This window comes from Myotis myotis, unplaced genomic scaffold, assembly GCF_014108235.1.
Source record: "Myotis myotis isolate mMyoMyo1 unplaced genomic scaffold, mMyoMyo1.p scaffold_m19_p_11, whole genome shotgun sequence".
NCBI lineage: Eukaryota > Metazoa > Chordata > Mammalia > Chiroptera > Vespertilionidae > Myotis > Myotis myotis.
Window position 1 is genome coordinate 33903 of NW_023416315.1, and position 25367 is coordinate 59269.

General features: G+C 52.8%; 1 protein-coding gene, 1 non-coding gene and 1 pseudogene across 14 annotated transcripts; 2 read left to right on the forward strand and 1 right to left on the reverse strand.

Annotated features, from left to right (window-relative positions):
- Positions 1-21: 21 nt before the first annotated feature.
- Positions 22-24235, reverse strand: LOC118665853 (up-regulator of cell proliferation-like). Of its 13 annotated transcripts, XM_036327111.1 has the most exons (7): positions 23507-24046; positions 11779-11805; positions 11446-11516; positions 11107-11257; positions 9361-9411; positions 9098-9136; positions 22-7604 (listed from the first exon to the last, which is right to left on the reverse strand). In XM_036327111.1, exons 5-7 carry the CDS (start codon positions 9392-9394, stop codon positions 5017-5019), a joined length of 2661 nt encoding a protein of 886 aa, XP_036183004.1. In that variant the 5' UTR covers positions 9395-9411; positions 11107-11257; positions 11446-11516; positions 11779-11805; positions 23507-24046; the 3' UTR covers positions 22-5016. The 13 variants fall into 13 exon arrangements, with proteins under 13 accessions (XP_036183004.1, XP_036183008.1, XP_036182997.1 ...); XM_036327115.1 differs by lacking the exons at positions 11107-11257; positions 23507-24046 and adding an exon at positions 24105-24235 and having other exon boundaries at positions 11446-11512; XM_036327104.1 differs by lacking the exons at positions 11107-11257; positions 23507-24046 and adding an exon at positions 24105-24235.
- Positions 16523-16688, forward strand: LOC118665848 (annotated as a pseudogene).
- On the forward strand, positions 17360-17466 carry LOC118666638. The gene has a single exon (XR_004970998.1). It is a non-coding gene; the product is annotated as a U6 spliceosomal RNA (small nuclear RNA).
- Positions 24236-25367: the final 1132 nt, after the last annotated feature.

The following is a 25367-nucleotide window of genomic DNA, read 5'->3' on the forward strand; positions in this document are numbered from 1 at the left end:
ATTTCTTTTTTTCTTTTTTTTCCCCTAAGGTCCACCATTTCTTACTTCTTTTCAGTAGGGTCAAGTTTCTAAGCTTTCTAAATCTCCATTTTCCAGCTAATGAAAATAAAACTGGATTCCACCAAGTCGCCTATCTGCCTACTCCAGGACTTCTGTGAGGATCGAAGAAACTATAAGGACGCTAGTTGCTAGGGAAAGGAAGCCAGGCGTTGCCGCATGACACCAATACCCGAACGGAGGGAAGGTCACTTAGAATATTAGCCTTTTATTTATATAATAACAGGCTAATATGCAAATTGTCCCCTTGACTGGGAGTTTGACCAGGGGGCGGGGCCATCTGGCCAACCGCCTGTGGTCAATTGGCCCAGACCCCACCCATGCATGAATTTGTGCACTGGGCCTCTAGTGTGTGTGTGTGTGTGTGTGTGTGTGTGTGTGTGTGTGTGTATAAATTTTTTTTATAAATTTACTCCAAAGTGCTGAGGAACATGGCAGCTGGTATCTGAATTCCTGCTTCCTAGTGTATAATTTAGACAAGTGACCGGACCTTCCTAAGCCTCAGTTTTCCTAATCTATAAAATGGGGACAGTGATGATTGCTTTGAAAGTTTTCATTATAAATTGTCTGACAGAATGAGTACCTAATAAATGGGGGGGTTGGAGTGGTGGGGGTTTTTTTGGTTCATTTGTTTTTAAGAATAGAGTCCCTGATTTCTCATCCTCTGAGGGAGATAAGCCAGCTATTTAGGGTTAATGAGAACTCACAAGAACACGACCTCAATCAGAGGAGAGAAGTGGCTGGTTTTGCAGCAAAGGTGACTATGGCCTTCACTCCTCTGGGAGCAGAAGGCAGTGCTCAGCAGGGTTGTTGTGCTCGGGGTCAAAGGTCTGCCCTCAATGCAGTAGGCAATACCACTATCAACGTTTTTTTTTCTTCATTCCTGAGATGTCTCCCAGCAATTCTACCTGGTCTAGCTCTCTCATGGTTACCCACCTTTTTAAAATTCTTACCTGCCTTGTTGCAAAAAGGAGCTGGTTCCTTGATGGGGGGCGGGGAGCGGTGTCCTGTGAGTGCATGATTAAAATAACTTAAAAGGACAATTTTAATGCATGAATTGCTGCAGTTTTACATTACCAGTGGAAATTTTTAACAGGGTGTTTTATTTTTCTGCAATTTTCACCTGTTGTGTTTTGATGCACTTGCCTTCTTCCCCCATCAATCCTGTGAAAGGCAATATTGTCTTTCACAGGGTTTGCAGAGAGAAGATGGAGGTCAGAGATTCAGCTGAGGTTAGAACGAGCAATGGTAGCAAGTGTTTGGGCTCCACTGCATCTGTGAGTGGGAGCCTTCAGAGCCACGTAGGATCGGGAATGGTGGGGTCTGGGGCTGAGCACACACTGCTTAGGACTGACCCTTCCTGGGTGAGGAAAGCCACGTCTAGAAACAAGTGACCACACCAAGGGCCCAGGAAGAGGAGGATGTGCAACTGTGGTTTTCTCAGACACGAGCCCTTGTGATCACCAGGCATCAGTCGCTTTTATGCTCTCAAAGCGGAGGTTCTCAACCCTGGCTGCACATGCGAGTCCACTGGGCCCCACACCCCAAGTATAGGACTGGGGGTGGCACCGTCCTTTCCCAGTATTCCTCAGATGACCCTTATTTGTAGCCAGGGTTAAGAACCAGCGCCTTGAATGCAGGTTTGTGCACCAGAGTCCCAGAACCTGTGCAGGGGCACCTGGCGGGGAGGCTGGTCTAGCTCTTAGACCAGGTCACTCAGAGGGGATGGGCTTAGTCCACACCTGCCCCTCTTGGACCACAAGGCAGAGGAGGGGCCTGCTGGGTGGTCTGGACGCCTTCGAGATGGGCTGTCCAGTACAGCCCAAGGGCTTGCCTCTATCAGATAGGGCACTGGCCACTGTGGGTGACACTGTGTGAGGGGGCCTCTGGGCCTCTGGATTTGCACAGTCCAGCCAGGAATCTGGTGAGTCTAGCCTCAGGGAGAGGTGCCCCAGCCAGAGAGCCCTCTGCCTTCCTGCTGGCTGCAGGCTTAGCCCAGACAATCCGACTCACACTGGTCCTCCTGGGAAGACTAACATCCTCAGCTCACACTTTATGTTTTATAAACCTGTACTTCAAAATCACTCCTGGTAGTAAGAGGTCAATGGGAGAACGAAGGGGACATATGTAATACTTTTAACAATAAGGATTAAAAAATAAATAAAATGGCTACTGGTGATTTGTTTTCTCCTAGTGTCCGGCCCATTCACCAGGAAGAATCCAAGGCTCCAAGCTCTCATCTGGGAACTAAGCCAAACCACAACTGAACCCGAGTCCCAGCTCCGTCCTCTGCTGTCTTTATGGGTAGCCAAGGGGCTCTGACCCTGGTCCTTCTCCAGCCCCCTCTCCGCTGCTGAGGCACAGAATGGAGTGGCACTACTGACCTCAGCTTCGGGGTGCTGAAGTAACCAGTCTCCTGACGGAGCCATTTCCAAACACCCTGTTCCTTTTGCCAGTAACCTGGGGCTGAAAGCCACACTCCAGGGCTTGCAGTAGTGGATGGGAAAATGGGCATCACATGCCAGCAACTCAGACCTCACTTCTGATTCTCAGACCCCAGGATAGATCAGGACTCCAAAGTGGCTGACATCACCTTCCTCCAGGAGCAGGAAGCTTGGAGAGGGGACGGGGGGCAGAAAAGCAGACAAGACAGAAGATCAGGACGGTAACTGGAGCTCTCACAGGCCCTACTTCTTAGAGGGTAGGGTGGAGGTGGGGCTGCATCCTGAGGGAGAAGTGCCTGCCTGGGCAGACAGAGCCAGGGGCGGTGGAAGGAGGCCCAGGCCCAGGACAGCACATGGGGGCTGTGAGGCGAGAGGTAAAAGTCACCACACCAGGGTCAAACCCCCGGCGCTGCTCTGCATCCTGACTCTGTGCTGGGAAAGCCACACTCCGAATTGGTTTTGTTGACGTCTTAGGATACCGGGATAGGTTTATAGTCAAAGTAATTTTTTTTACTACTGACTCAGAAAAAAGAGAAAGGATTTTTCTTTCCCGGGCTCACTCACATCTGAGGAGCTGGGGAGAGCTACCATACCAGGCATACGTCCGTACAAATTTCTAACACCAGCCCTGCCAGGTACTGTGTTTCAGTACAACTAAGATAACATCAGTTGCAGACACTGCTTTATGTATCATCAAGAAAAAGAAGCTCAGCCTTTTGAGAATCCATTTAAAGCTATGAACTCTCTTCCCAGAAGGAAAATCACACACCTGATTTTCAGGAATTCAATAACTGAACCTTAACTTTGGACAATGGATAGACCCCCTCGTAAAGAACCCTTGACTGAAGAAGAAAAAAAGAACCCTTGACTGGTAGGGAACCAGTAGGGCTAGCTTCCCCAGGTCAGATTTCTGGAATAGCTGGACTCAATTTTAAAGGGGTTACAGCAATTCTAAGACAGGTTCCCAGTGCCTGGATTTAGGCCCAGAAGGATCCTGGGTGAACGTCCCACTGAGCTGGAGAAGCAAAGTAATGGGAAGTATAAGGTATTTCCTGTGAACCAACACCTAAAAACGTGTGTCACTTACTGATCCAGAAAGAGATGAGCTTCCAGTGCCTGAGGACTACAGACTCTTAAGTTTCAGAAGAGAAAACGTTTTCCGCAGGTTAGGTTTCCAGAGTTGAGTCTTGAGACTCACAGCGCCCGGCAACAACATCCCAAACACCAAGGATGCCACGGTGTCCTGGGATGCAGCGAGGGGCCGAGGGGCCGAGGGGCCTGGCTCGAGGAAGCTGCTCCAGACCGAGGCTCACTGACCGAGTCTGCAAAAGGAATAAAGGGCACAGAGGAGCTCGGGCCACCACCTCCGGCCGAGTTTTCCTGAAGCCACAAAAGAGGGGAGGAGGCCCAAGGACTGAGCTGAGATCCCCAGAGCTGGTGCCACTGCTGGGACTGGCTCCGTGGCTCGGCAGTGACCTTGATGAGGCCAGTGCAGGCCAGCACTTCAGCTGGAGAATCGACCAGAGAGGGGCCCCAAGTTCTGGCTCAAATGGTGGCAGGGAAGAAGGCTGGTCCCAGGAGCACGACAGCAAAGTCAGGGCTGGCACCGTGGTCCGGTGGGTGAGCCTGCTGTGTGGGCGTTGGGGACGAGAACCAGGAAGTGGAGGCCCGGCGCCTAGGGCAGCGGCTCCCTAGCAGCTCTGCCCTCCCAGGTCCACTGCTCTGGACCCCTTCCCTCCCTACAGAAGGGGACAGTGATGGGGATGGTTGCAGGAACATTTCCTGTTCCCAGTAACAGCCTAGAAGGGACCTCCTCTCAGGGGTCCCCTGCACACCCTCCCTCAGAAAAACACTGATCCTCTCGGAGGAAGCGGGAACATCAGGCCCGGAGAGGAACCGCCTGCTCCCCTCACTCACGCATCCATTCGTTTCACAAACTTTTATTAACGCGCCCACAGTGTACCAGGCCCTGGCGGGACAAAGTTGGGTAACACAGCCCGCCCTCAAAGAGCGCACAGTCTGGGGGCGGGGCTGGCCCGTGAGCACGTGCTCCTGTCATGGGGAGCTGTATTCCAGGTGCTGCAGGGCACGAGGTGCAGCAGGGTGAGCAGGGCGGGGCCGGGGAGGGCTTCACGTCAGGCGATAAATAGACTTGCCACATGGGCGCTCTGTCCAGGCAGCATGGACCCACCGACGACGCACTGGAGGGAAGCCTGTATGTTTCCTGGGGCCCCTTCCCCACCCCTCTCCTGGGACGCGTGTGCCGGCTGCGTGATGGAGAGAGAGCACCTCTCCACTCCAGGCACCGATGAAAGAGGCCCCACCACAGGCCGCCCAAGGAGCTGAGACATAGTCCTGGATGCATTCCCCCAGAGCTGCTCCACACCCACAGCCTCTGCAGCTTAATAGGGTAGGAAACTCCAGGACCCGTCTTTTGCTTTTCTACCTTCTCCCATGGGCAGGACAGCAGCGCATCAGGGGCCAGCCCCAGGTGGACGCCCTCGAGCTGCCACGCTCACAGCAGTCCCACCAGCTCAATGAGCTGCTGAATATTCCTGTGGGGGTCGGACAGGCCGTTCCTGATGTTCTCCAGCAGGCATCTCTTCAGCTCAAACACGGCCTCACTGTACCCCAAGCTCACGGCAGCCATGGGAGGCGCTCCGTGCCACAGGCCAGGAACATGCCAGACGTGCTGCTTCTCGGGGTCACAGAAGGCCAGGTCCGCCAGCGTCCGGAGGCCGTCTCCCTGCTTGGCCACGTGTGTGGAGGCTCTGCTCATGTCCGAGGGTGACTCCAGTAGCGGCCTCCTCTCCCGTGGCTTCGGGCCAGGGGCAGACGTGTCATGAAGGTTCTGGTACACAAACTGGTAGTTGGGCATGTGCCCCGTTTTCTCCAGCCGCAGGAAGGCATGTAAAATAGCCGGTGGGATGTCCCTTGTTTCCGCTAAACTGATCACGGTGACATCGCTCAGCCCCATAATCAAAGTGGCCAGGGAGGCCTCCAGCTCAAAGCGCTCCCCAGCTGTGGCCGGGGCGCCTGCTATCAACCCTCCCGAATCTATTACCAGGATGTGGTCACAGCCCAGGTCCTGGCTGAAGCTCTCGGCCACTGTGACAAGCTGCATGAAGGCCCCTCGAGGACCCCGACCCCTCCCAGTGGCAAACCGAAGCCCAAACATGGTGTTGAGAAGAGTGGACTTCCCGGTTCCGGGCACACCCAGCGCTGACAGCACTACCAGGCGTGACCTTCTCTCCAGGCGCGTGTGCAGCTCCTTCAAGAGCCCCGTGACCCAGCGCAGGGGGGTGCTCCGCGTGCTCCCGTCAACCAGCTCCAGGGGCAGCCCCCTCACCAGCAGCTCCAAGGCCAAGCCTGGGAAGTGGGCGAACCGCCTCTGGCCTGTGGGCAGCTTCCCAGCTTCCACCAGGCAGCTCTCTGCCTCGTAAAACTGTCCCATCTCCCGCAGGAAGTGCTCCACCCCCAAGGGCTCCGGCCAGAGCGGCTCTCGGTCCCCAGCCCCACCCTGCTTTGGTCTCAGGGTCGGAGCTGCCTCTGGAAGCTGCCTTGGCCTTGGCTGGGCCACCCAGGCCAGGCCCCACTCCATCCACCTCAGGAAATACTGCCTCTCGCCCAGAGAGGGGCAGCTGATGCCCGCAATGAACTCCTGCACGCCCCCCGCAGGGTCGTGGCCACTCTGCTGTGTGCGAAGTTCCAGCAGCCGCTGCCTCAGCTCGGCCCGGCGCTTGTCCGCCGGGTCCCCCGCCCACTGCGCCTGGCACAGCTCCTTCTCCACACGAGCTGCTTTCCTCCACGGCTCTCCCTGCAGCCTCAGCTCTTCCCTGCGGTAGGCATCGGGGTCTCGGATGCTCCTGGTGATCCGCTCCATCCGGTCCTTCGCCCGCTGGCACTCCTCACAGTCCTCGTCCACCTTCAGCCCCAGCCTTCGGGCTGCGTGGGCCATGTCCTCCACAGACACCCTCCTGCAGGGGGACCGGGCCACGCTCGCCACAATGGCGCGGACCCTGCGCGTGAAGCGGGCACCGTCTGTGCTGCTGACCTTGACGAGCACGTGGGAGTGGTCCATCCTCAGCACAGGGGTCAGCCTGTTCAGGAACCGCAGGTTGGAGTTCCGCTTCCCACGGTAGGGACTCAGGATGAAGTAGTACTTGGTGGCCGACCCTTTCATGGAGGACAATAGCTTGTATTCCTTCTTGCTGATGTTGTCGGTCAGAATGAACACGGCTGAGGAGACCTCTGTCAAGAGCTTAAACTGCAGCCAGTGAGACCCAATGTCACCTCTGAGGTTCAGAAAGGCCACGGGTTCTGGGCAAAGGTCCAGGTCCTCCCTGCCAGTGGGCAGGAGCCAGGAGACCTCCACCAGCCCATCCGCGATCTCCCGGGGGCTGGTGCCCAGGCTCAGGTCCCGGTGCCAGAAGCAGTCGCGCTGCCTGTGGCCCGGGCTGAGCACGGCGTTGAGCAGCTGGGACTTGGAGTTGCTGCTGACCTCCATGCGCACAAAGGCGAAGGCAGGTGCCCGGGCCAGGACCACACTGTCCTCCCTGAGGCTGCCCGCGCCCCTCGGGGGCTGTGCCCACCATGTCCGCACGACACCCCGCATGGCCCACAGCAGGAAGGTGTGGGCGTGGTGCTCCGAGTCAGGCAGAACGAGTGGGAGCGCAAACTGGCAGAGAGACATTCTCAGCACGATTTCCTGCTGCAGGAACCCATCGGAGGCGAGCAGCAAGGCACAGAGCAGGTCCAGGGGGTTCACGGGCGTGTCGGGCGTGGGCAGCTCCGAGAAGGAGTAGATGTCCGCGGAGATGTCGTCGGCTGTGTCCCAGTAGATGACCTCCTCCTCCATCTGGCTCTCCTTCTCCGCGGGCCGGGCACCCGAGGGCGAGGCCAGCACTGCAGTGCTCCGGGCCTCAGCGCTGCGGGCCTGCAGCTTCCTCAGGAAGGTCCAGGGCAGGTCTCTGGGGGCCTGAGGCGCCCAGTTCCTCACACTGTCACTGCTGATTTGCAGGGCGTCCTGCAGGCCCAGTTTCTGGGCCTGGTGTGTCTCCAGTCCCAACAGCGACAGCATTTCCTGCAGCCGGCTCCTCTCCACTGTGGAGGGAAACGAAGATGTAAGTGCTCGCCGAGAGGGTGGGGCCCAGGGTAGAGGCAGGAAGGGGCACCAGCATGGTGGGGGCAGCCCTTCCAAGAGCAGGACGCCCTGGGCCCCTGAGACGAAGACACACATGCATCACACCACCCAGTCCCAGCACAGGCAGACCCGTGGGACAGGAGAGGGGTGAGGACAGGCCGCCAGGGCCACATGCAGACGTCTACATGGCTGCTTCTCTGGAACTACGGGCTCCAGCAGCACCAAGACCAGAGCAGCCGCCTGGGTGAACGCTGTATGCCAGGCGGCAGGCTCCCTGCACTCGGCAGCAGTGAAGCCCTCACACTATCACTGGAGATTTTCCATGGTGACACAACCACCGAGTCACTTGATTTTCTTATTCATGTTCTTTTCTCTTTTCAAAACTGGAGACAGGGAGTTGTTACTAGGTACACAGTGCTGCAGATCACAGCTAACCTATTTTGCACTCTGAGGCCAAATACTATGGGTTTACATTTTCATTATATTCAAGCATTTATTAGAGATTATCGTACTTCTGCACTTATTTATTCAGATCTTCACATGTCAGCCATTACGATACAGACTCTTACAAACTCGGGGTGCTCATAACAGTCAGGCCCTGCCAAGTTTCATCCACTTCTCTGTTGGCCATGGCTCTCACCAATTTCCATGCTGCACATAATTAGTCGCTTTCAATGCTACATAAACCAACAGAATAATTAAGCCTCCTGCTGCTCTCCAGGACTCTCCATTCCTTTCTCGAGAGAGGAAGCACCGCCTGTGATGCTGCCATAGGTGCTCATGGAGCCACATGGGACGGGCTCAGGGCACGCGGGGCCAGCAGCACTGGGCACAGGGACACATGTCTCACTCCCCTGCAAGGTCCACCTGCTGCCTGTGCCTGCACGGGCACTCGGAGGGTTCTCGGGCCGTGGCTGCCATTGGACCCGGGCTGGAGACCTTGTTGCAGGGACACAACTTGTGGGGAGAGGGACACTGGAGAAGAAACCCTTCAGGTTTCTGAGTTTTGTCAGGATGAAACCGGGACATTGTTTTTCTCATCAGACATGGAACAACTGTCCTTATTTTTCAAGTAGTTAAGTACAGTAGGGAAAAGCCAGCACAAACAAGCCTATTTAAACGCCAACTGCTGCCCAGTGTGTGACCCTCTGTGGATCTGTACGTGAAACCACAGACCACATGAGCGGTGCACAGACTGGCTGGGCTTTAGAGTCCCTCGGAGAACTTGTTAAAAATAACATCCAAAGTGCCAACTCACTATGTTCCTCTCTAACGTGACACTCCCAGGGGCTTGTTTTCTGGCAGAATTACTAATATATGAGTTGATATAAAGGGTTGCTGGACTGGAGGTGAGTTTGATGCAGCCAGGGTGAGAACCAGCAGCGGTGATGCTATTTCCTTCAACAGGACAGGACGCTGAGCAGAGAGCAGAAACGTGAGAGGAAACACATACCTGTTGGAAAGTCACCTTCCTGAGCCTCGTTCATACCATCTGCAAAAGCAAAGGAACAGGCGTGTCAATCAAACCAGGGGCCGGGACCCACACCGGTTAGTTTAAGCTGCACTCAGAGCCCTGTGTTTCTCACTAAGACAGCAAGTTCTCCTGACTGTTCAAAACATAAAACTTCATTTAGGTTTCACTTTGCCCATTCCCTACACCTGCCCCACCCCCCACCCCCTCCACCCACCCCCTTTACCAAACCCTGTGGCTTCTACCTCCATACTGAAGCTCGCAGTCATCTCCTTCCATTTCTCTCCATTCCAGATCTGGAAGAAAAACGCATATGCGCTGAGTCTGGTCAGCAAGTTAGAGCGACCACATGTCCCAGCAATTCCATGTCAGGGGTACACCTCCAAACACTAAAACAAGGTCTGGAAGAGATATGTGCACACTGTGTTCTGATATCATTATTCACAATAGCTAAAACATAGGAGCAACCGAGTGTCCATCAATGAATACACAGATAAACAAAACGGGGTCTGTATATACAATGGCAGGTTCTGCAAAATGCTGCAGCATGGAGGAACCTGATGCTGAAGGAAGTAAGCCAGTCAAAACCAGACAGATACTGTTCAGAGTCCCTCATTGGAGGTACCTACAGTACAGACAGAAAGAGTAATGGTGGATGCCAGGGGTTGGGGGAGGGGAAGGGGGTGTTATGGTTTAATGGGTATAGAATTTCTTATTTACAGGGTGAGTAAAGTTATGGGATGGATGGTGCTGATGGACACAGTACAATGTGAATGCATTTAATGCCATTGAACTGTACACTTAGAAATGGTTAAGATAGTAAATACTATGTCATGTGTATTTAACAAAAAAGGGAAAACCTTGCCGAAACCGGTTTGACTCAGTGGATAGACTGTCTGCCTGCGGACTTAAGGGTCCTGGGTTCGATTCCGGTCAAGGGCATGTACCTGGGTTGCGGGCACATCCCCAGTGGGAGATGTGCAGGAGGCGGCTGATCAATGTTTCTCTCTCATCAATGTTTCTAACTCTCTATCTCTCTCTTTTCCTCTCTGTAAAAAATCAATAAAATATATTTAAAAAAAAAAAAAAGGGAAAACCTTTGGGGAAGAAAACCATTTTACAGTGAATGATTCTGTGGCAGTTAGCACAGTCACCAGCTGTGCCACCTCCAGTTCTTGTCTACTTATCTCCAAACATTTCCGTCACCTGAAAGTAAGGCTCTGTCCCAGGAAGCAGTTTCCCACATTTCCCCTCTCAACCCCTTAAGCCATCCTGCACCCACGGCAGCTGCACCTCTTACACTCCCACCAGCAGTGCATGAGGCTTCCAGTTGCTCCACATCTTGGCCAACACTGGTTCTTTTCTGTTTGTTTGTTTTTTTTATAGTTTTTTTTATAGTTGCCACTCAAGTGGGTGTCAGGTGGTATCTCACTGAATAAATATTTGTTTGAATTAATAAAATAAAACGTGACTGACCCAAACTTATTTGCATATTTTGTGGAGTTATTTTTGCGTAACACTATTAATATCCAATAAAACACATTAATTTGGAAACATACCAAATCTATGAAAGATACATCCAAAGTGAGTTCCCAGGAGAAATGAAGATGTCTGGAGTGTGGCCACACCTTAACGCTTAAGTCACAAGGGGCAGCTACAGCCCACCTTGCAAATCTCTAGAGCAGCGGTTCTCAACCTGTGGGTCGTGACCCCTTTGGGGGTCGAACGACCCTTTCACAGGGGTCCCCTAGGACCATCGGAAAACACATATATAATTACATATTGTTTTTGTGATTAGTCACTATGCTTTAATTATGTTCAATTTGTTACAATGAAATTGGGGATCACCACAACATGAGGAACTGTATTAAAGGGTCGCGGCATTAGGAAGATTGAGAGCCACTGCGCTAGAGAAAGACAAACCAGCGTATAGGGACCATGACCAGAAAGACCCCAAGCCCCAGCCTGCCCAGGACAGTTCCAAGTTATACCTGTGGTCCCAATAACATACACCTTTCCCTCTCAGAGATGCCCAGATTAGAAACTGGTCAGTCAGCCCAGACATGTCTCGGGCGGCAGTTATGATATGCTCCCACCAGGCCAATGGACAGCAGTGTGACATCACCTGTGTAACACTGAATCCTAGTTTGAATATAAAAGAGAATTTTAAAGGACTCCTCGATGGAATATTCTGTGAATGGAAAAACAAAGCCTATGTTTATTTACTTTTTAGGTGCATGACCCCTGGCCAGGGCGGTGCTGGGAGCAGCTTCTCGAAGGGACAGAGAACCTGTGCAGTGTCTGCTGGGGGTGGGCGGGCCCAACCTTACCTGCAATGGCCACAGCTGCTGGTCTCTCAGAGGCTTTTATTTCGGGGGCCACTTCTCCCAAATCTGACTGTCTGAAACAATTTCAGAAGAATATTAAAATTAAAATAATAAAATATCACATTGGCTGCATATCAAAATCTCTTGGGGAGCCTTTAAAAACTACAAATCCTGTTCGCACCCCAGATCCTTGAAACCAGACTCTCAGAGGCTCTGAGTCCGGGCCAGGCGTCACTGCTTCTGAAAGTGCCCTTGGTGGTTCTGATGTGCAGCCACACTGAGAGACATGGGCCTGGAAAACCAGGAGCCATCACAAAGACATAAAAATATACATACCCTCTGACCAGTAACTCCACTTCCACCCTAAGGAGATAATTAAGATTTAGTTACAAAGATGTTGATACCAGCTTTATATATCACAGAAAACAACTGGACACATTTTAAAAGCAAAGTCCAATAACAGGGAGTTCTATGTAGTCTTATTCTGCTGCCATTACAAAGTATTCTATGGATCTCATTTTGTAGAGAAAGCCATGTTGGATAAGATGTTGTGGAGCCTGGCCGGTGTGGCTCAGTGTTTGAGTGTTGACCTATGAACCAGGAGGTTCGATTCCCAGTCAGGGCACATGCCTGGGATGTGGGCTTGATCCCCAGTGTGGGGCGTGCCGGAGGCAGTTGATTAATGATTCTCTCTCATCACTGATGTCTCTATCCCCCTCTCCCTCTCCCTTCCTCTCTGAAATCAATAAAAAAATATTTTTTTAAAAAAGATGTTGCGGAATGGTGTTGGGGGGAAGTCAGGCGAGAGTGTACACAGAGCAATGATGATTTATCTGCAGGTAGACACAGGAGAGCCAGAGGTGTTCACCCAAAGTGGACAGTATGGGCAGGGAGGGGTGGTCCTGACTCTTGAATAGGTGTGATAAGTACAGTCCACTTCAGAATCCTATTTTAAGTGCGTCATAGGGATGAGGAACCGTGCTGCCTTGGTCAGGAGCCAGGGCCCACAGCTGAAGACGGACACACAGATGAGGCATGGAAGAAGTCAGACAAAGGACTCACGGAGCCGCACTGGGAATGCAGGTCCACGTGTGACCTCGTGATTCCTGCCTGCATGCTCGTGTGCACCTATGTTTGTGTGTGTGCGTACACATGTGTAGATTTCCTAGCTCTGTCCACTGACAGGGCCACAGCAGCAATGAGCACACCAAGCACACCTTAAAGTCATTCCTCGCTAACAGGCACCAACTCTCCATGGAGAAATGGTTGATGCCAGACCTGGAGCAGAGAAAGAACCGGGCGAGCCTAATTATCTAATTTCAGAAAATACAGAGTGCTCAAACATAAATAAATAAATAAATAAATAAATAAATAAATAAATAAATAAATTCCAGGGCATGTCACAGGACACAGCAGCCAGCTGAAGGGGTTCCCACTGCCACATGTGGGACAATTTGAGCACGAACAACACTAAATACAGTTATTAAAAGCCACTGAAAAGCAGGAATCAATGAGTGCGTGCAGACAATGAGCAGAGGAGCCAATGGGGGACGAGGGTGCTTGTCAGGACAGGATGTCTCCATGGAGCTGCAGCAGCTGGAAGGGCACGACGTGCAGCATCACAAACAGAAAACACCAAGACGCCAGGTCCGGGCAGAAACGCTGGCGAGGACGAAGTGTCTGTCCAGCCTCGCAATGTCTTCTCAGACGCCTGCCAGGTACCAGGGAGAGAACCCCGTAACCCCGAGAAAGGAGGGCTGTGGCGGAGAAGGCTGAACCCTGATGGAATCATGAGCACAAACCCAAAGTGAAGCTTCATGCCAGATGGGGAGGAAACTGCATTTTCCCAAAGTATGAGAGTCATAGCACAAACAGAAAGTATTGAGGATATGGTCCAGACTGAGTGCTGTAGAGGCAGGAAAGCAAAACGCAACACCTCACCCTCGACTGGATCTTGAAATAGGAGGAGAAACTTTTGGGTCTGCTGACCAATTGCAATATGGGTGCTGTCCATGTTAAGTTTACTGATGTTGACAACTGTACTCTGGTTGTGTAAGAACATCCCTATTCTTAGGACATAGACACAGGAGGATTCAGGGATAAAGGCGATGCTGTATGCAACTTGCCCTCTAATGCTTTTTAAAAAATGGCACATGTGTGTAACTTATGTGTGCATGTGTGTATACACATACAGACACATAGAGACAGCGAGAGAAAGAACGACAAATGAGAATGGCAAATGAGCTAAAATATCAAGAATAGGCCACTCTTTTTAAAAAATATATTTTTATTGATTTCAGAGAGAAAGGGAGAGGGAGAGGAAGATAGAAACATCAATGATGAGAGAGAATCATTGATTGGCCTCCTCCTCCACGCCCCCCAATGGGGATCGAGCCCCCAATCCAGGCGTGTGTCCTGACCGGGAATCAAACCCTGACCTCCTGGTTCATAGGTCGACACTCAACCACTCAGCCATGCCAGCTGGGCTAGGCCACTCTTGATAAGGGGAATTTTTATTTTTATAATTTATTTCTAAGCAGAAATTATTTTTAAGTAAAACGCTTAAAAGTTAATACAGGTTATGTATTTCTGGGTATAGTATCAGTTTATCCTGTCTTATTTGAAGTCTTTAAATACAAGCATGTACTTATTTAATAAAATTAGAAGGGCTATGAAAATGATGCTGTAAGGGGGGGGGGGTCAGGACCAGAACACAGTGTGTGGGTGCCTCAAGGAGACCCAATGCTCTGGGGCCTCTTCGAGCCAATGTCAGCTGTGGTTTGTGGCAGGCACCTGGGAGACACACAGTCCAGCTCCGCTTAATCCACCAGCAACACAAGCGCTGTGTGCACCAGTCCCCGTGCCTACCCGCCCCCCCTCCCCCCCCAGGAAATTTCCGGAACCGCATTGGTTATGCCAGCATGTTCCTTGGGTCCCCCTCTGCCCTCTCTGAGGAGTGCAGTCCCCACACTGGTCACTGTGCACTAAGCAACTGACTTCGTACGAACTGCTGCTGGCAAACATGGGCGTTCACCTTCTCACTGTTCTGCAGAGAACACACATTGCTTTTGTAATAAGGGAAGAAAGCAACCGTAACAAAAGGAAACAGCAGGATGGGTTAAAAAGAGTTCCCCTGAGGGCAGGTATTTACAGCCCAGGTGAGAACAGCAACAAAACCTCACTTTCATCCAATGCTTTTTGTTGTTAATCTTCATCCCAGGATATTTTCCCATTGATTTTTAGGGAGAGTGGAAGAGAGAGGGAAAGAGAGAGAAACATCAATGTGAGAGAAACACATCTATGGGTTGCCTTCTGCACGAGCCCTGACCAGGGCCTGGGAGGAGCCTGCAACAAAGGTATGTGCCCTTAACCGGAACCAAACCTGGACCCTTTGGGCTGCAGGCCAACACTCTATCCACTGAGCCAAACCAGAGAGGGCCATCCTATGCTTTTCACTGACAGCTCTGCTTCCAGTACCTGAGTTGTGTCCTTCCAGTCCCCATGCTGGAGCCATAACCTCCACTGTGACTATTTGGAGAAAGGGGGGCATCGCCTGGGATCAAATGCGGTCATAAGGGGCAGCCCTGACCTGATGGGACTGGTGTTCCTGCGGGTTGCTCTCTGCCTGTGGGCTCAGGAAAGGCCACAGCAAGAAGGCAGGCACCTACAAGCCAGAGGTGGAGCCCCAGCAGAAACCAAACCAGCCTGCAGCGTAATAAAGGTCTGCTGCTCAGTCCCCCAGTCCTGGTACTTGGTTGGTCACAACAACCTTGAATCGTGGGAGCCTTCTCAGGCCATCCACGGCTGACCAGACCAAGACAGAAAACCAACAACCCTTCCAGCAGCTTCAGACATGGGCAAGGGGGCTTTCAGCACAGCAGTGTTTGAAAACCACTAATATCATTAATATCTGTGTCTGATTCCAAACATACAACAAATATAGGACACAGGAAAGTACAAAGAAAGGCCTTTGCTCTTTGGAAAATACTGGGCGTGTTAATCCGTCTTCTCCTTTCAATCTAGTCACGTTGCTGCAGGTCATTCCATGAACTGACAAGACTCAGGGCTAACTCTATGGCTTGTTCCATTGCTGAGGGGGCTACTGAGGTTTCCTCTCCTGTCCTCTCCAGACACCAGGGCACAGGCACAGGCGAGCCCAGCGCAGGCACTGCCTGGGGCACGCACGGCACCACACGGGCTCCCCTTCCTGCTGGTGCACCTCCCCACACACTTCTCTCCAGGGCGAAGGGTGATAGACTGCTTCTCAGTCAGGAGATGGATGTCCTGCTGTGCACAATGGACTTCCTTCGCGTATGCAGGTAGCATCAAGACCCTGACCACTGTGCACTGCGGGTGGGAATGCAGACTGGTGCAGCCACTGTGGAAAACAGTATGGAGTTTCCTAAAAAAATCAAAAATGGAACTTCCACTTGACCCAGGGATCCCACTTCTAGGAATATATCCCAAGAAACCAGAAACACCAATCAGAAAGGATATATGCACCCCTATGTTCATAGCAGCACAATTCACCATAGCTAAGATCTGGAAATAGCCTACGTACCCATGAACAGATGAGTGGATTAAAAACTGCGGTACATCTACACAATGGAATACTACACTGCTGTAAAAAAGAAGGAATTCTTACCATTTGCAACAGCATGGATGGACCCGGAGAGCATTATGCTAAGCGAAATAAGCCAGTCGGAGAAAGATAAATATCACATGATCTCACGCATTTATGGAATATGATGAACAACATAAACCAATGAACAAAAACAGATCCAGAGACAGAGAAGCATCAATCAGACCGTCAAACCTCAGAGGGAAGGTAGGGGAGGGTGGGGGTTAAGGGGAGAGATCAACTGAGGGACTTGTATGCATGCATATAGGCCTAACCAATGGACAGAGACACCAGGGGGGTGAGGGCATGAGTGGGGAGCTGGGGTGACAATGGGCAGATAAAGACACATATGTAATACCTTAATCAATAAAGAAAACAATTATATTTAAAAAAAAAGAGAGAGGGAGAGAGGACTCCGCCACGGTAGTGGGTGCTCGCAGCGCCGCCCAGGCCGTCACCATGGTGACGCTGAGCAAAGAGGCCAAGCAGAGGCCAAGCAGCTCTTCGAGGGCGGCCAGTTTGCCATCCGCTGGGGCTTTATCCCTCTCGTGATTGACCTGGGATGTAAGAGGGGTGCAGACCCTGGAATGCCCGACCAACTGCTCTGAGCTTACTTTGGCGATAAAGGACTGTTTGGTCACCTGGACTTGGAAGCAGTCAATGGACAGTAACAACGCGGGAGGTGTGCCCTCTGGCTGGCATAAGAGAGGGGGCATCGTTCACACGTTCACCAATTGAATGGCACGGGCTCTTCTCAGACGCCTCTGCGGCAGAGTGGAGCCTCTACTGACTTCTTTATGGCGGATTGTATCCAAATAAATATCTTTAACAATGTTAAAAAAATAAAATACATACATAAAAGAAAACAGACCCTGACAATTCTCAGTGTCTGCCTCGCTGGCTGCCTCTCCGAGGAACTACCCAAGGGGCTTTGTACTTACACCTGGAGAGTCTGGCTCAGGAGACCACACACACACACACACACACACACACACACAATGGAGGCGCCTGTGACCACTCAGAGCTGTGCGCAGCTTGCAGTGTCCCTCGGTGCCCAGAACTGCATCCAAACCTCATGAACTGGGCCAATTCCTAACAACAAACCCAGCTCCTTCCCTGACGGTGCCAATCAAACACGAAGGCACAGAACATATCCACACAGAACCACCACCGGGGAGCACACGTGCTCTGCTCACTGCAGTGTGATCGGCAACATGTGGTTAACTGCTTTGGATAATGGAGATTCTGACAAAATTTTTGCTGTTTGATGCCGACAGCTTTCAAGACCTGCCACCTGTGCTTGCCTCGGCAGCACATATACTAAAATTGGAATGAAACAGAGAAGATTAGCATGGCCCCTGTGCAAGGATGACACGCAAATTTGTGAAGCGTTAAAAAAAAAGAGAGAGAGAGAGAGAGAGACCTGACATTTGCCCCTCCAGTTCCACATGTGGGCCCGAAACACAACAAAGCCAAAGCCAGTTACTCTGCTCACAAAGCTTCACAAAATTATTACAAACCTTCTCAAACCCTCTTGGTGTATGTTATGGGTTGAACTGTGACTCCCCCCGCCCGCCCCCCCACACACACACATAAAAAGAAAAGATTTGTTCAAGGCCTAACCCCGGACTCTTAACGGGAACTTGTTTGGAAATAGGGTCTTTGCCAATGTAATAAGTTAAATTAAGATGAGGCCACACTGGGATAGGGTGGGCCCCTCGTGCCATGGCTGGGTCCCTGGAAGGGGACCATCTGGACACAGGAAGACATGACAATGGAGGCTGAGATGCAGGGAGGTGTCTCCAATCCCAGGAGCACCAGGATGGACAGCAGCTGCCAGACGCTCGGTGAGAGGCACGGGACAGACTCTCTCGAGCTTCCAGAAGAAACAACGCTCCAGCACCTCCGTTTTGGACTTGCTTTGCTCAAGCCCGGTGTGTGGGGCTGCTGCAGCCCCAGCTCTCCCCTCGAGCGACTGTGTCTTCTCTGCTCCTTACGAGGACATCAGTCATTGGATTGAGGCCCAATCTCAGCCAGGGCAACCTTATCTTAACTAGTCAACTCTGCAAAGAGCTGACTGAAAAAAAAAAAGGTCACATTCACAGGTGCTACAGGTTAGGACTTCAACAAGTTTCAGGAGGAGGGTGGGCACACGTCAACCCACAACAACATCCATAACTAGGGGTCATACCTCTGCAAGGTGACCAAGGGCCCCTGCATCCGCTGGCCAGGGGGCACCCTCCCATCGGGTTGCTTGCCAGGCCCTTCAGCAGGCCCTGGGGCAACCATATTACAACACCCCAACTAAGGGTGCTCCGAGGAGAGGAGGTGTCCTGAGCACCCAGTCCTCGCCCCGAGTTCATGCTGCGCAGGTTTGCCCGAGGAGAGGACATTGCAGCCATGATTCTGCAGGAATTTACACTAGAGCAGGGCTGGAAAGAGGTTATCAACACTCATTACACACACTACAGCAGCGGTCGCCAACCTTTCGGATCTCATGGACCACCAGTGGCCCGTGGACCACCGGTTGGCGACCGCTGCTCTACAGAATACACATGTGGTCACGGCCCTGCACACCTCATAAGGTTAGTGTCAGTATCCAGAGAGCCTGACGGACATGATGCGGGTTTTCAGGAGGCAGTCAATGTTCTCTTGGACTTATCCCCATAGTCATCTGCTGCTAGAATTTTTTTTAAATATATTTTCATTGATTTCAGAGAGAGAGAGAGAGAGAGAGAGAGAGAGAGAGAGAGAGATCAATGATGATGAGTCATTGATGGGCTGCCTCTTGCACGCCCCCTACTGGGGATAGAGCCTGCATGTGCTCTTGACCGGAATTGAACCCAGGACCTTTCAGTCTGCAGGCCGACACTCTATCCACCGATCCAAACCGGCTAGGGCTAGGAACTTTTATAAAAGTCTGGGATGCATCAGTGATGGGCACAAACATCCCTGCTCTTAGGTTCCACTCAACGAAGTGGGGGAGACTGACAATGAACAATGACGGGTGCTGAGTAGAGGACACCCGGGAAGATTTGTTCAGGGTGGTGAACGGGTGGGCATGCTGCTGTAGCTACAGGGCACTCAGGGCTTGCCTCCCAAGTGGCCTGTGTCCGACAGGCTTGGCAGGAGGTGAGGACATCACCATGCAGCTCTCCCGGGGGTAGTGGACCGGGCAGAGGCAGAGGGAGACGCCCGGTGGCACCCAGGGCCCCAGTGAGGCCGGTACAGAGTGAGCAGCGGGGAGGCGGCAGGTGAGGTCAGATGGGATGGAGCTTCTAGGCCCTAAGAACTGGCTTTGATTCTGAGGACACACAGTACCAGCAACACGCCTGTCTTACATTGACAAAGACGAGATGAAGATCAGACCTGGGTGGCAGCACCGGAGGTGACACTGCAGGGTCGGGTTCCAAGTCTCTGTGAGGATGTCAACAGACTAGCCAGAGCGTGGGAGAGAGACCCCAGGAAACCTCTCATGTTCAGGCTCAACAGGGTTGCCTAGCTCAGGTGGAAGGGTTTGGTGAAAAGGGTGGAGGGGGTCACGAGCAGGTTGGTGCTAGGTGCCAGCCCGGGACACAGGGCCCCCCCCCCCCACCCCCAGCGGATGCTGCACAGACACGGGGCTGGAAGGGGCTTGCTGGCCGGGGAAGTTAGCCCTCCATCATGCACAGGCCAGACCACTGCCGCTCCTTCCCTGGAGAGACACGACCCACAAGGAAGGCAGGATGAACTTGCTGATGTGCCCATGACAACAGAAAATAGCCCCGGTGCTGAGAGACGTGGGAAACCCGAGGGCAACTGCAGTGTGACTGCATACAAAGAGAACAGGGGCTGGGGACACCCAGCTGCCTTCCCTCTATGGAGGGGAAACTCCCACTTATAGTATCAACCAGGGGAAACTGAGGAATCTACCTTATAAATGTGCAACATGTATATGAAAAGACTCTAAATATGAAAGAACATAAGACTTGAACAAATGAAAAGCCCAGCTGTTTGGGGAAAGGAAAGCTTAAAGTAAATTCTCCCCCAGCTCTAGCCGGGTTGGCTCAGTGGATAGAGCGTCTGCCTGTGAACCAGAGGGTCCCAGGTTCAATTCTGGTCAAAGGCACGTACCTTGGTTGCAGGCTCCTTCCCGGGCCAGGGCCCTGGTCGGGACTTGAGCAGGAGGCAACCAATCGATGTGCTTCTCTCACATCAATGTTTCTCTCTGTCTTTCCCTCTCTCTCCCATTCTCTCTAAAAATTAATGGAAAGCCCTAGCTCAGTGGTTCTCAACCTTCCTAATGCCATGAAACTTTAATACGGTTCCTCATGTTGTGGTGACCCCCAACCCTAAAATTATTTTCGTTGCTACTTCATAACTGTAATTTTGCTGCTGTTATGAATCGTAATGTAAATATCTGATATGCTATATGTGTTTTCCGATGGTCGCGACCCACAGGTTGAGAACCGCTGCCTTAGCTGGTTTTGCTCAGTGGATAGAGCCTCAGCCTGCAGACTAAAGGGTCCCAGGTTCAATTCCAGTCAGGGGCACATGCCTGGGGATTGTGGGCTCAATCCCTGGTAGGGGGCATGCAAGAGGCAGCCAATCAATGATTCTCATCATTGCTGTTTCTATCTCTCTCTCCCTCTCCCTTCCTCTCTGAAATCAATAAAAATATATTTTTTAAAAAATCAATGGGAAAATACCCTCGGGTGAAGATTAACACCAACAATAAAATAATACAGTCAATTCTCCCTCAAAAAGCCTATCAGTGAATTTAGGTTCAAAAACAGATGTGCCAGTCCTGTGGGGAAAGAGCTGTCCAATACTAACAGGAAAATTCTGAGAACGAACAGTGAGAGAGGAGGACAAAACCTGCAGCGAGTGACGCGAGACCAGGCACTGGAGGCCGCAGAGCTGGTCTGCGGCGAGTCTGGCAAATGGAGGGCCTGGCCCTAGCGCAGCGCCTACTGTTACTCACAACTGCCTGGAAAAATACAGGGAACCCCTAAAGCTGCTTTCACCAGAGTCAATACCAAATGAGTCTAAGAGTCAAACTAGAAAATGAAACAAAAAATACACTGAAAGAAAAGATTAAAGACTTAAAACCTCAGAGTATGGTAAACTCAAAAGGCAAATGACAGATGGACGAAAGTATTTGTGACAAAAATGACAAAGAGCCCGCTTTCTCCAAGTACAGACATCTATAAAGCCATGAGAAAGCGGCAACAACACCGCCATAATGCCTTTCTGGCTTAGACCAAGTCTCAGCAAGGAACAGGTGCAGGGGGCCCTGAATTTTCATCTAATTCCCTTCCATACATTTTGAAATGTGTTCCAGGCACATGTATTACTTACTTTTAAAAATAAGGCAACTAGCCGGCCAGTGTAGCTCAGCAGTTGAGCATCAACCCAGGAACCAAAAGGCTGCCGGTTCCATTCCTGGTCAGGGCACATGCCCGGGTTGCGGGCTCCAACCCCTGTGGGGGGCGTGCAGGAGGCAGCCAATCGATGATGTTTCTCTCTCATCAATGTTTCTTTCTATCACTCTCCCTTCCTGTCTCTTTTTTTTTTTTAATATATTTTATTGATTTTCCACAGAGAGGAAGGGAGAGAGATAGAGAGCTAGAAACATCGATGAGAGAGAAACATCGACCAGCTGCCTCCTGCACATCTCCTACTGGGGATGTGCCCGCAACCCAGGTACATGCCCTTGACCGGAATCGAACCCGGGACCCTCCAGTCCACAGGCCGACGCTCCATCCACTGAGCCAAACCGGCTTCGGCCCTTCCTGTCTCTATTAAAAAAAATCATTAAAAACATATTTTTAAAAGTAAAATAAGGCAACTAACAATTTTATGAAAAGCTACCATGCAGCCGTGTCGCTGGTCTGGGCCAGAGTTATCAGGCCCCCCTGCGAAGGCTCTGGGTTCCAGGGCACGTACCTAGGTTGCAGGTGTCCGACTGTGGCCGGTCGGGTGTGTGTGGGAGGCAACCAATCTCTGTGTCTCACATGATGTTTCTCTCTCCTTCTCTCCCCTCCTCCCCCACTCTCTCTAAAAATCAATGGAGGAAAAACAAACCAAAAAAGGCTGCAATGTAGAGAATCTACAGAACCACCACATCTGAACTACAACAGCAAAGGCCATCCTCAGGACGGCACGGTGGAGCTCGGAAAGCACACCCGAGGCTGGAACCCTTCTTCAAAGGAAATGGCCACGTCTAAGTTCTTTCCTTCTCAGCCAACTTTTGTAAAACCGTAACCGAAGGGACAAGCGCTTTTCTCACACAGCTTCGTACACCAACAAAGAGCGAGAATACATCCTCACTTCAGCTCCGTGCAGAGCACTCTGTGGTCAGACCAAAATACAGACTCCGACATTTTTGTTTGTGCTTCATTAACCAAATACAAACCAACCTTCCTTAATGTGATTGTTCTACACCAATTTTTAAACTTAAACTGCTTAGCTAGGCCTCGGTTTCCTAACTTGTATAATGGAGATAAAAACAGGATTTATTGATAAGGTTGTGGTGAAGATTCGGTAATTTAATACGTGTAAAGCACCGAGAAGGGGCTTGACAGCTCCTCCACCAACAACCCAGCAGACATCACAGTGCCCTCCCCATCCGTGCCCTGAACCCTGCACCGTTCCCATGGCACCGAGCTCAGCAGACGAAGCGCCCGCTGGTCAGCAGGCTGAGACAGGCCAGAGGATCTAAGGAAGCCAGGCCGCCCGGGCTGAACTCTGTCAGCGAAGCCTGCAGAACAGACACCTCTGGATGTGTGGACTGCCCCGGTCTGCACACAGCACACAGGCACAGTTCTCTTTATGAAGCAGCACAGTGTGCACTAAAGGTTGTGTGACTCTAGCTTTGCAGTGGGGACTTACAGATGTGCACCAACTGCAGACTTGTGGGGTCATTCACAAGTAGCTGGAACTGCAAACATCAAGTTTGCACTAAGGCCACCTTCTCCAGGGACACGGTGCAGGGCCCCTGCCTCAGAGAAGGGCACCCAGCCTGGCACTGAGTCGCCTTCTGACCATGCCTGTCAGGCAGAGGGCCTGGATGCCAGAGGCACCATCCCTTTCTAACAGGCCTCATGGCTTCCCCACCCAGGCTCGGCCACCTGCAGGCTGCCCCGCCCTGAGGGCCGGCCTGCCGCTGGGGACCTTGACCCCCTGGTGAATCAGCACGGCCTTCGAGGGATGGGCCCTTGTTTATCCATTTATGAGCTCAAAGTACTGACCACTGCTCCCCAAGCCGAGAGGCAGCCGGTAAGGCGGGAAGTGCCGTGACAGCTGGTCAGAGCCTGTCACTGTTGGGGGTGGGGGGGCCGCTCCCCGCACCGCTCGTCCCCCGCCCCGGGCCTGGCCCACCACCTCCACCCGCAGGGCAGGCCCGCACCCACACAGGCCCGAGAAGTGGAAGATGCACAACTTGATCCGTATCACACGCACCAGGTCTGCGCCCGCGGGAGGGTGGACAACAGTCAAATGACGACTCCACCAGCTCCAGCCATGACCTTGAGACGAGTCTTCCTCCGCCGGAGCCGGGGAGCCGGACGGGCATGCCCGGCTCACCGACCACATTCCCAAAACAAACAGTAGCCCTACGCATGCAGGTTTCATTTTGCAAGTAGCATTTCTTAAAAATGGCAAACTCTGTCCGTCACCATCGTTTCCTCGGAAAAGAACACTGAATACGGAGCCGGCAGAAGGCAGGGAAGGTCAGGCCCGGGGCCGCCGCCCCACAGGCCCGCCGCGCACCCCGCAGCCCGCACTCCCCGGGGCCAGGCGGGGCCGGCGCGCGGGGTCCCCGCCCTTGCGCTGCCCCTCGGGGCGTCCGGGCCGCTTCCCCGCCGCCGGCGGGCGAACCAACCGAAGCGACAGCCCCGGGCGCTCCCCTCCCCCTCGCCCGGCCCGGCCGCCGCGTCGGCCCAAGGTCGCCGGGGTCCGCGGAGCCCGCGCAGGAGGCCGGGGGGAGGGAGGCCGCCCCGCGCCGCGCCCACCCCCGCCCGGCGCGGCCCCGCCGGCCCGGCCCGAGCGCGGCACTCACCCCGGTGACGCCATGAGCGCGGCGAGGTCTCCGCGCCGCCGCCGCCTCCGCTTCCTCCGCGCGGCGCGGGGAGGGGCCTCGCGCGGCCACCGGCTGCCCGCGGGGCGCTCCGGGCGGCGGAGCTGGGGAGGGCGGGGGCGCGGAAGGCGCGCGTGGGCCCGAGGGGGGCGGAGGGGGCCGGGGCCCGAGGGGGGTGTTGGGGGGCGGGGGGGGGTGGATACGAATCCTGGGGACCGGATTAGGAAGGCTCTGGGGAGGGGCAACCGCTGGAGTGAGGGAGGTCGGGTAATTTCTTCAATGACCGTTGCTGGCTTTAAGATAGATCTTTAATAATTAGTATAAGTTCACTGAAATTAAGTATTGTTTCTGGACGTGTTTTAATGGGCGGGAGGCGTTTCACCGCCGGTGGCCGTCCTGTGCGCACCAGCCCTGGTGGCACATCTGCTGCTGGTGTTCCTGCCAAATAGCCTGTCGGTGCAGCCCAGCTTCCCACGCTGGTCGCCGGGTCATCTCCTCAAGCCAAGCTTCCAGGGGCTGAGTGTACAGGTCAGGGGACATCAGGATTTGAAGTCTTTTCAGATACCATGTCTCTGTACGCACACAAACCTAAGTACCAGTACACGTCCACCCACGTGTAGATACCACACACACATCCATACCAGATACACACATGCATGCTGCGCCCCAGCAAAGCCACCAACAGGGATGACAGGGCCAGTTTCCCAAAACTCTGTCAATGCAACATGTTTGCTGATCGTGGCCCATTTCATAGGCTAAAAACCAGTCTCCCCAAATGGCAGACGAGCAAGTTCCAAGCTCTCTCTCTCCACAGAAACATGGAGAACACGACCAGAAACTATCGCACTCCTTTTGTAGGGACTTTGAACAGAGCGGAACCAAGCAAACACTCAGGCAAGGAAAAGCCACCTTCACAAGGACAGGGAGGTTTGGTGGCCTTTGACTTGCTATTGCCCGTCCTTCCCCAGGGTCCTAGTGGCCCTGGTCCAGAGGCCTGTCTGCTCTGCTATCTCTAGTTCAAGGGGATACGGGGGCTGAAAAATGGGGTGGGGAACAGGAATGGAAGGACTGACCATTGATGTTGTGGTGAGGGGTCAGCACAGGGCCTTCCTGGGCAGCAGACCCTCGGCTCTGAAAGGGTGGTGGTGGAGGAGTTCCCATTAAGTCCAGCTTCTTTGGTTCCCAGTAGGAAAGGCGAGGTTAGCGGGGAGAGAGGGACTATGGTTCTGGTTGTAGGTGGAAGAA